Source organism: Gouania willdenowi, assembly GCF_900634775.1.
Source record: "Gouania willdenowi chromosome 24 unlocalized genomic scaffold, fGouWil2.1 scaffold_320_arrow_ctg1, whole genome shotgun sequence".
In the NCBI taxonomy this organism is placed as follows: Eukaryota; Metazoa; Chordata; class Actinopteri; order Blenniiformes; family Gobiesocidae; genus Gouania; species Gouania willdenowi.
Genome location: NW_021144848.1, coordinates 3683503 through 3695322, shown reverse-complemented (window position 1 = coordinate 3695322; position 11820 = coordinate 3683503). Strand labels below are relative to the sequence as shown.

Genomic DNA, 11820 nt, shown 5'->3' with positions numbered 1-11820 from the left:
ACATTTCTATTTCATTCTTAAAATAATAGACAATAATTTCTCAAATAATTTTTTATTTCATAAAAATGTAAAAAATATATTATTTATTGTCAAATGATTAGAAAATATATTTTTAAATAATACTTTTATTTACTCAATTGTTAGTTTTAATTAATGGAATAATCAAATTCATAAATTTTTTAGTTATTTGGTGACTTTTAAAAATGTAAATAATTTAATAGCGTCTAAATTTACTCCTACAGATAAAGAAATATTTACCTTATAAAATGCATTTATTTTTGTAAACATTTAATAAACATTTACTCTTAAAGAAAAAGGTTATACAAAGTATATTTTATTTAATTATTCAGTAAACTAAGGTCAAATTTACATAAATAAATAGATGTTTTGTAAATATTTAAATTTAAATAGTTAACAAAATTAGGTGGAATTTTATTCTATAAATATTTTTATTTGATGAACCAAAGATAAATGCACTTAATTTGCTAGAAAATGGTAATACATTTTTTGTAGATAATTGCAATTTTAAGTAAAACAATGAAAAAGCTTCACTTTTTGCCAACAAAGAACAAGTTTTAAAAAGAAAGTGAAACGAGCAGCAGCTGAACATCAAACTGTGATTTTTTTTATTTATTCAAAATGTGCTTAAAAATGTGAGTTTAGTGTTTATTTTGTATTTATGTTTTTCTAAACCAAACCTCAGCAGTCAGCCACAACATTAGAACCTCCTACTGGTGTAGCACATCAACTGGTCACCATTATATCCAGTGACTCTTCAGTGTTTACATTCATCTGAACAATAAAAACAGAAGATAACACGATGACCAGTCTGACCATAGCAGCAGGCGGTCCTGACGTTGTCGCTGACCGTTGCCGTGGTAACAGCTGTGTTGCTAGTTTGTGCTGCTGTAACTCACTGACGACGATCGCTGTGAATAAAGTTTTCTCTTCTTCCCGTGGCTCATTTCTCTGAAGGGAAAAAAAGCAGCTGAGCGTGAAGTCAAACAGGAAGTGCATTTTATTTTATTTGTCTGTTAAAGATTCAATGTTAGAAAAAAAACAGGGGTGACCGAGATGCGGCATGAACCGCACAAACGATTCCTGAGCGCCGTTAGACAAACGTTCCCCTGATGAGCAACGGCTGAAACAAACCGTCTGAAGAAAGAAGTTGTCGTAAATCACAAACAGAAGAAGAAGAAAAAAGGTCAAACTCTCAGGATTACAAACAGAATCAATATCACACGTTTATTCTTCATTGTGCAAATAGAAGTCGACTGGAATGTTAAACGCTAGCTTACGATGACGCTATGACTCCTCCGGCCCAGCAGGGGGCAGTAATTGGTTTTGTTTTCATTAACGATCACTGAAACCAAAACATGGACAAAGCTACAGTTCAGTTAAATCTGAGATTCAAACAAAGAAATAATGAGAAAACAGGAAGTCGACATGATTCAAAACATAGAAAATAATGACGATTAGCATCAGAACGTATCAGAGCTAGCATCGTGACGTGTGAGAGGTTTGGTCCTGAAGCCGCTGCCATTGGTCAGTTTTTAAAGTGAGGAAAAAAAACGCAGAGAAAAAGTGTTCCATCAGCGATTAAACGTTAAACTTTAATCACAAAGAAGAAAAAAACCATGTAGCTTCAAATGTTAGCATCGAATGTTAGCATCTCTTATGTTTGTAAAGAACGGGATGATCAATCATTTGATTTGATGTGGGCGTGCTAACATTCAATGCTAACATTGCGTGTTGAATGCCATTTCCTGTTCTCGTGTTGGTACAGCCGTCGCTGATTTATTGCTTCTGGTAAAAAAAGACATGGGAACGCGAGCAGGAAGTGTAGAAATGTTCCAGTTAAAAGGAAATGGTCCAGTCTGAAACTGGAAGAAGCCACGCCCACAACCCTCGAGCGTCTCCTCCAATCAGCTGCGTCCAGAAAACACGACGTCATCAGAGAGAAACCACACGGTTGTCCTCAGGGCGAGAGCATCTTCACTACAGGTTAAATCATGGAGGCTTAAATCATAGGAGAAGGAAAGAGGACACGCCGCATGGTCGGCTCTTCCTCAGGGGGCGTGGCCACTCGCCGTCCAATCAAAGCGTGGCGAGCGGACCCTGTAGGCGTGGCGTTTAAGGCGTGGCAGTAAGACGTTAAAGCAGTGGGAGGTTAGAACCAGAATCACTTGAAGGCGCCCTGCAGCATGGCGGTGGCGTACGTGGGCCGCGCCTGGCGGCTCTCGATGGCGCTGCGCAGGTATTGGACGCCACCGCAGCGCTCCCAGATCTCCTCAAACTGACGCGGGAGGATCTCAGCGCCACGTTTACGGGACAGGCCGGTTTCCTCCAGGCTGAGCTCACACATCTCCATGTCGTCTTTACCTGTGGACGACACGACACAGCACGTCTAAGGCAGCGGTTCTCAACACTGGGGTCACGAGACACTGGGAGGGGGTCACCAGATGCCTTCAAGAAACTAAGAATATTTTTTGAACATTTTGAGCCCATTTTTACTTTTTTTAATACCTTTTTTCTACAACTCCACCAAACTCACCATATTTTAACATATTTTCATCACCCTTTCTTGCCATATTTTTGCTCCTTTTAATGTATTTTTGTTACATTTCTCACATTTCTGACACTTTTACATCACATTTTAATGACTTTTCTACACATTTTTTCCACTTTCTAGACATGTTCATCACTTATAAACACTTTCTACCACTTTTACACCTAATGTCACATATGTTGACCTATTATTGTTACTTTTAACCTCTTCACCAGATTTTGTCCAATTTTACCACATTCACCATTTCTCATGCCCATTATTTGCCAGTTTAAACCAATTTTGACGCTTTGAACCATTTTTACCACTTTTTCTGTCTGTTTTTAACCACCCTAATGTACAACTTTTAACCAATGTCAGTGGTTTTTAAAATCTCATTTCACCTCCTTTTCCACCATTTTTGGTCACTTTGAACCATTTTATTAGTGATTAAAACCAGGATTTCCATCTTTAAGATGATTATAATAATAATAAGAAACGTTCCTGGATAACAGTGGATATTATTCAGATGAATAAATAAATGTGGTTATCACAGATTCATAGAACAATGGACCATCATTTTACTGACTTTATGGATGGACCCCAAACATCTATCTCCAGAGCTAACACCAAAGCTAACACCAGAGCTAAATGCTAAGTACCTGCTACCAGGAGGATAGGGTGTTTATCGGGGTGCAGCTCCATCTGACGTGCGATCCACGGCCCGTCAAAGTGTGCGTACCACCAGCCCTTCTTCTTGTTCTGAGGGTCCTTGAACGCATCACCGGGTCTGATGAACGGAATCCTGAAGAAACGCTGCTGACGGTTCATCGCCACCTCCACCTGCCGCGCCGGGATGGGCGGGGCCACATTATGCTGTGCTGTGATTGGACCAGAGACAGTTAGAGTTAGAGGAGCCGCAGCAGCCAATCAGCAGCCAGGGCTTGGAGGTCACGTGCAGCGCCGGGAAAACTTCTACCTTCTCACATTGTTTAATATCTTTAACCCTCCTATTGTCCTCATGCAATGTTTATCATTCAAAAAATAATAGTTGACTTTTTTTGCTTCATATTATTTGAAAATATCTCAATAATTTTTACATTTAAAAAAAAAAATAATTTTTACAGATAAACATTTTTACTCTTAGTTTAACAGATGGATCACATGAATAACCAGCGCTGCATGCGACCGAGTGGGCGGAGCTTCCAGGTCATGTGACAATGATGCTGAGGAGAGGAGGGGCTATAGCACACGTAGATATATAGCATATAGATAAACTACAGACTGATGTGAGCATCTACTGATTGGATGAGAAGCAAAAGGAGGAGAACCTGCAAACCCCCTCATTCCTCTCCTCCCACAGAGCCACCACACCATAGAAGAAGAACCACCGCAAACCATACACCGCTCCCACAATGCACTGCAACTGGAAATATTTGAACAACTGTGCCGTTGAGCACTGACTAGTTAGTGGTGTTCTAAAGCAGCTGGTGGTCGTGTTAACTGGTGACTGAGAATCAGCACAAAGGGCAGTCAATGTGCACCAACATACAGCGGCAGCCATCTGGTGAGCTGGTCACCAGATAACATGGTCACCAGTATGAGCAGAACAGCAGTGAAGTTTAACACATCAGTCAGTATACTGGTTCATACTGGTTTGACTGTTTATACTGGTTTATATTGGTTCTACTGGGTTATAACGTTTGTACTGGTTTATATGAACTTATACTGGTTTTTACTCAGTAAACAGGACATCAATACACTTCAATGATGACTTTTTAATTGTGTTGATAATGTGTGTCGTCCTTACGTCCTAGAGTGTCCATCGGCTTTTTATCAAAATAAAAAAAAAGAAAAGCCTCCAAACGCTTCAATAATCTCCTCCAAACACGCCGCCATTGGAGGAGGCGGTTACCATGGAAACCATCACCATCCTCATCCAAGCACCGAGAAAATAACAAAAGTTCTCCTTCCATTGGCCGAGAGGTGGGAGGGGTTAACGCAGGACAGGACTGTTAGTGACTGACACACACACACACACACACACACACACACAGTAGAACACTTACATGCTTTTCTCACAGGAGGTGAATGATCTGAAAGTAAACATGCCAGGTTACATGGAGGAAACAGCCGAGTCATCGTTTCCTCATAAACCTGAGCCTATAGGATTAAATAAACCTGAGCCCACAGTGAGGACAAATGGAGACATGACGAGGCAGAATGTGACAAAGACAGACACGTCTCACTGTCAGTGGATCAAACAGGAAGTCTGAAATAATGTCCAATCATACAAACAAATTAAAGAAAAGTAAAAAACAATGATTTACAAACATTCAGAGCTAAAGTGAAACCTCTGAGAGCAGAAGGAACGCTGAGTCATGGTTTGAACACTGCTGTGTGTGTTAAAGAGGAGGACAGTTCTCTGTCCATGGATCCAGGGGTTGTGATTGGTATGCGTGTGCACGTCGGCCATTGTGTGCACACAAAAGCAGAGCTCTGCGTTGCCATGACAACCAGACATGAGGTGGTTGTCAGGATGACGATGCGGCGGTGTGAAGGTGAGAGAAAGATTAAAAACAGTCCTGCACGAGGACCAGAGCGAGTCATGGCATGGGTTCGTGTTATTGCAGAGTCATGGCGAGGGTTCGTGTTATTGCTGAGTCAGGGCGAGTGCTCATGTAATCGTTGAGTCATGGTGAGGGGTTGTGTCATGCTGCGGGTTTGTGTTATTGCTGAGTCATGGTGAGGGTTTGTGTCATTGCTGAGTCATGGCGAGAGTTCGTATCATTGCTGAATCATGGTGAGGTTTGTGTCATTGCTGAGTCGTGGTGAGGGTTCAAGTTATTGCCGATTCATGGTGAGGGTTCGTACCGTAGTCGGTGACAGACTTGGGTGCCCGCTGCTCCGTGTCAGCGTTTCTCTTCTTGTTCTTTGATTTCCAGGCGTGATAAACTTTGAGTCGACGGTGAAACTCCTCCCTGCAGGCGGCCAACAGCTCGATATCTGTGTGGGGGAGGAGCCAAAATAAACATGGAGGTACAGTCACTGATTTGACAGAAAGTGCTGACTCACCACAGGACGTGTTGATGGCGTCCCGTAGCTCAGCGTATTTCCACTTGCTGAGCTCGAACTTCTTGGCGTCGGCGGCGGCCTTGGACGCCTGAACCTGAGGACCTCTGATTATAGAGAACAGGAGTGAGAACATGCAATTTACAGCACAGAGGGAGGAGCCACGCCTTCAGGAAGGAAGATAGGTGGGCGGAGCTTACTGAGATCATCAGATTAAAGAAACTATAGGATTATATAAACCTGAGACTAAAGGATTAAATAAACCTGACACTATAGGATTAAATAAACGTGAGGCCATTGGATTTATTAAAAACAAATGAAATCAGATTAAAAAAACCTGAGAATAGAGATTAAATAAACTAGACTATAGGATTAAATAACCCCAAAACCATCAGATTAGAATATAGAGATGAATTAAACCGAGACTATTGGGTTTATATAAACCTGAGACTATAAGATTAAATAAATCCAAGATCAAATGGCTAATCTTTATAGGATTAAGTAAACCCAACATCAAAGGGTTGAATAAATGTGAGGCCATTAGATTGAATAAAAACCAAGACTAAATAAATAAAAAAAATAAACCTGAGCCTATCAGATTAAATAAACTAGACTCAGTAAGCTCAACTCAGGACAAAGAAGCAGCTTCAGGTTAGAAAAGGGAAAAGTTTAGAAGAACAGAGGTTTGCAGGTTCTCCTTCACATTTCAATCCTGTGAAGGCGACGACGGCCGATCAATCAGAATCAAAACATTCAAACGTGTGATTGATTGGACTCAAAGTGGATTTTAGAGTCACGCAGATTTAACATTTCCAGGCTGATCAGAGGATGACTTTGCAGGTTCTCACCCACCTCGCTAAAAGCTCCGTCATTTCCTTCGCCATTTCCTCCCTGAAACGTAGCGCCGTCGCACAAACTCACATTAGATTTAAAGGTTTTAACCTGAACCACTGAACAATGTGTCACATGATCACCAAGGCTGTCACGAGTCTAACGGTGACTGAGCTAAAACGTGACTGAGTGGGCGGGGCACCTACATGGTCAGACTGTGGAGCTTTGTGGTGACTGCCGCGCTGCAAACAGAGGATCACAGGGTTAGGACGGACACACGCACACGCACACGCACACGCACACGCACACGCACACGCACACGCACACGCACACGCACACGCACACGCACACACACACACACACACACACGCGCACACACACACACACACACACACACACACACACACACACACACACACACACACACACACACACACACACACACACACGCCCTCGCACGCCCTCGCACGCCCATGCCCCAACGTCAACAATAAATAAATAAATAACGGAATCAATCAATAAATACTAAATAATGTGTGTGTAGGGAGCGACTGCAGCACTCTGATGGTCTGTTGGTGTTAGTCAGGGGTCAAAGGTCAGAGACAGGTCAGTAGAGCATGCAGGGCCTCGAGGTCAAAGGTCACAGTGAAGGTAAAAGGGGCGGTCCTTACGCTGCTCGCTCTGGAGACGAAGGAACTGAAGAACCGTTACTGAGAGGAAGAGAAGAAGAAGATTAACCATGGACAGACTGTGTTATTATTGATCTGTGGGCGGGGCTTACCTGCGCAGGCCCGCGTCATTGGGCGCCTCCTCTGGAATAAGCTCCGCCTCACTCTGAGCGATCCTCAGAGCCAGTTCACGGTCTCTTTTCTCCTGCTCTAGGACGGCCTGACGGGATGACTCCTCCTCACGCTCCAACGCCAGCTGGAGCTCCATCTCCACCTACGCACACACACACACGCACACACTTAGCGATAAGCTAACATGATAGCATAATTTCATTGGAAACACAAACCTGGATACGTCGCTCTTCCTCCTCCATCCTCTTCCTCTCTTCCTCTTCCTGTTTCCTCTTCAGCTCCATCTCAGCTTTCCTAAAAAATAAACAATACAATATTTAATAAATAAATAAGTCATTTATTGACTCATTAAGTAATTAACTAATTAAATAAATACGTCATATTCATATATCTATGAGGTTGTGTATCTGTGTGTGTGTGCATGTATCTATGTGTGTGTGTATATGTCTGTGTGTGTGTGAATCTAGGTGTGTGTGTATCTATGTGTGTGTCTGTGTGTGCGTGTACCAGTGTGTGTATCTGTGTGTGTGTGTATAAGTGTGTATCTGTGTGTGTATCTCGGTGTGTGTGTGCGTGTATCTGTATCTGTGTGTGTATCTATGTGTGTGTGTATTTGTGTGTGTATCTGTGTGTGTGTATGTGTAAATGTGTGTGTGTGTGTATCTGTGTGTGTGCGTCGCTCACAGACGCCGCTCCTCCTCCTCCAGTTTGCGTTTCTGCTCTTCCTCGTCCCTCCTCTTCCTCTCTCTCTCCATCTCCTCCTGGATCTTCCTCAGTCGTTCTCGCTCCTCTTCCTCCTTCTTCTTCTTCTGCATGTCACTGAGCAACTTCTCTGAGCGCGTCACCAGCGCCTGGTGCTCGTGGTCGATGTCCAGACGCGTCATGATGGACGACTGTGGACAAAGGTCGGGTTACGCTCATTGAGCAGCTAGGCCCCGCCCCCAGGCCCGATGGAAGCCATGCCCACCTTGATTTTGATCATCAGGGCGTCGATGGCAGCGTCCAGCTCTAGGATCCGCCCACTCATCTCCTGCTTCCCCTCCTTCAGCCCAGACACCACTTCAGTGAAACGGTCCATCCTCGTCTTCAGTTGACGCACCTTCACCAGCCCGTCGATGCTACGGAGACAGGATGCTAACGTTAGCACGCTAACGCTAGGAGGCTGACGCTAGGACACTAATGTTAGGACGCAAATGCTAAGACGCTACACTAGGTTGCTAACGTTAGAACACTAATGCTAGGTCGTTAATGTTGAACACTAACGCTAGGACGCCACATTAGAACGCTAACAATAGGATGCTAACACTAGGACACTAATGTTAGGATGCTAACGCTTGGATGCTAATGCTAGGACGCTAATGTTAGGACGCAAACACTGGGACGTTATTGCTAGGACGCCACGCTAGGACGCTAAGGCTAGGATGCCACATTTCGATGCTATGTTAGTCTATAGGATTAAATAAACCTGAGATTATAGGATTAAGTAAATGTGAGGATATTGGATTAAAAAAAACAGATCAAATCAGATTAAGTAAACCTAAAATTATAGGATTAAATAAACATCTGTTTATAGGATTAGATAAACCTGAGAATATAGGATTAAATAAACCAGACTCAGTAAACTCAGCCCAGGACAAAGAATCAAAGAAATACGGTTTAGAAAAACAAAGGTTAGGTTTGTGTGTGTTACCGTGGTTTGTGTGTGTGTGTTACCGTGGTTTGTGTGTGTGTGTGTTACTGTGGTTTGTGTGTGTGTGTTACCGTGGTTTGTGTTTCCTCCTACACAGCCACATACGCACAGTCTTCTGCATGGTGATACAGGCGTTGGTTCTGTACAGGATCTTATTCTTCACTGTTAACACACGCGCGCACACACACACACACACACACACACACACACACACACACACACACACACACACACACACACACACACACACACACACACACACACACACACACACACACACACACACACACACACACGCACACACGCACACACGCACACACACAGTGAACTCCTGTGGAGGTGTGTGTGTGTGTGTGTATCGTAGCGTTCCTCACGTTTAATAACGGACAGCGAGCACCACTGGACTTTCTTCCAGCGACTGTGAATCAACCACTGGTTCACCTTCTTCACCAGCTCAGCCAGATGTTCAGGGTCCGACTTCATGATCTGATCAAACTCTGCAAACTACACACACACACATTCACATAGAGATACACACACATTCACACGCACACACACACGCACACACACACACAGAGATAAACTCACCTTCCCAGGTCTGAAGAAGACTTTGGTGAGTCCAAACTTATAGTCACTGTCGTTAAGTCCAAGAGCTTTGAAAAGAGCCTGAGACACAAACAGGAGGGTCAGCTACAGCTATAGCTACAGAAGGAAAAGTAGTCGTAGTAGTGGAGGACTGACCTTACAGAAGAGTCGGGGGTCCAGTCTGGTGAGTTTGGGGGGCATGTACTGCTGGTACATGTTATAAAGCTCATAGAAAGGAGCCCTGGATGGGAACCCCCCCTGCATCAGGTCTAGAACAGACACCATTCCTACAAGGATCCACAGGACAGGAGGAGAGTCAGGAACCGGGTCTCACTAAGACTTTGGTCTTAATGAGTCATAATGAGTCGTAATGAGTCCCATTGAGTCGTAATGAGTACTAAAGTCTTAACCTTAATGAGTCATGGAACCAGAACGAGTCCTGACACTTGGAAATTAGTTCTTAAACAAAAAAAACGACTCCCGACTCTGTGAAGTGAGTCCTGAAAAACATCAAATGAGTTCCAACGAGTCCTGGAAACTGTAAATGAGTCTTTAAAAGCATGAAAGACACAAAACAGGTCCATGGAACAGGAAACTAGTTTTTAAACCTAAAAAGTATTTTGAAACAGGAAAACAAGTCCTTGTGAGTCCTGACATTGTAAAACAAGTCTTAAGAACAGGTAACGAGTCCTAATGAGTCCTGATGAGTCCTAATGAGTCCTGATGAGTCCTGATGAGTCCTGATGAGTCCTGAAACCTCCCAGAGAGTCATTAAAACTGACCCGAACACTGCAGCTGAGACAGGATCTGAGCTCCTTCAAACTGATGACTGATCATCTTCAGGTTGGGTTTGATACAACGGATGAAGCTGGAGCCCTGGAACATATGAACACATTAACATATGAACATATGAACACATTAACATATGAACATATGAACACATTAACATATGAACATATAAACATATAAACATATGAAAATATGAACACATTAACATATAAACATATAAACATATGAAAATATGAACACATTAACATATGAACATATAAACATATAAACATATGAAAATATGAACACATTAACATATGAACATATAAACATATAAACATATGAAAATATGAAAATATGAACATATGAATATATGAACACATTAACATATAAACATATGAACACATGAATATATGAACACATGAACATATTAACATATAAACACATGAACATATAAACACATGAACATATAAACACATGAATATATAAACACATGAATATATAAACATATGAACACATGAAATTTTAAATGTACTGATAAAAAGCTGTTTGAATAAATTAACCCTGTGTTTTCCATGTGTTCTACAGATGTTCCAGTCTGAGGTGGAGCTTTAAAAGAGGAGGAGCTCCACTAACCTCTTTATGAACAGGAACACTTAAAGGAGCATAGAGCAGGATTTAAGATCTGTGACTGCTGTGGTTTCTCCACGGTAGAGAAGAAGAGTTCTACGTCAACTGCATAAACCTCTTCATAGCTATTCAGGATCTGTTTACTCCCCCTTAAACATGACACTATGGTGGGTGGAGTAAATACAGACTGGAGAAGAATTACAAACATGTCTAAGGGGGAGTAAATGTCCACTGAGAAGCTTCAGGGGTTAGAACTGTCGCCACCTGCGGTCACAGATTTTTTCGGGTCACAGATTTTGGCACAACACAGGAAACATCTGGAAACATCTGGAGACAGAGTATATTCTGCCCCGTACTGCTGCTCAGAGTAATATCACCAAGTTTATCATTGTAGCAGTTGTCAGAGCTACTTTACCAGGAAGCTAATATTATTCCTGGTTATTGATTTACACAGTTTAATAGAGCTTTATCTACCTGTGATTAGTTCCTACTGAATATTTACAAGTTTATTAATATACTTTTATTATTGTGCATAGTTCCTGTTAAGAACATATATGTAAACTATGAATGAATGAGGTAACCTTTTAAATATTAACAATTAAAAAATAATAATAATAACAATAGTTCCTGAGCAGTAGGAACTACATTGTTTTCATCACCTCAACCTTCTCATTAAAGTTGCTTTTTACAATTTCATGATGATCAATAATTTGCATAACTTTTATATGTTAAATAAATAAAATATCTGGAGATTTATTTTTCTAAAAAGAGAGAATTGTTTTAATGCCAGTTGGCTACAAATTAAATAAATCTAAAAGTTATAATTCTGAATAAGTTATTTTCTTGTGTATTTACAGATGATTATTTTTATTATATATTATTTCTCAACAGTTTGGATA

At 41.7% G+C, this 11820-nt stretch overlaps 1 protein-coding gene across 1 annotated transcript in view; it reads right to left on the bottom strand.

The window, feature by feature from the left end:
* Positions 1–995: 995 nt before the first annotated feature.
* The window catches only part of myo6a (myosin VIa), a 42098-nt gene continuing 31273 nt past the window's right edge, over positions 996–11820 (bottom strand). The window contains 16 exon segments of the mRNA XM_028440465.1: positions 996–2382; positions 3208–3426; positions 5420–5551; positions 5621–5724; positions 6470–6508; positions 6655–6690; positions 7120–7158; positions 7230–7390; positions 7464–7542; positions 7933–8141; positions 8216–8366; positions 9010–9100; positions 9313–9442; positions 9527–9604; positions 9680–9810; positions 10306–10399. Coding sequence (XP_028296266.1) covers positions 2183–2382; positions 3208–3426; positions 5420–5551; positions 5621–5724; positions 6470–6508; positions 6655–6690; positions 7120–7158; positions 7230–7390; positions 7464–7542; positions 7933–8141; positions 8216–8366; positions 9010–9100; positions 9313–9442; positions 9527–9604; positions 9680–9810; positions 10306–10399 — 1893 coding nt within the window. The 3' untranslated portion in view covers positions 996–2182.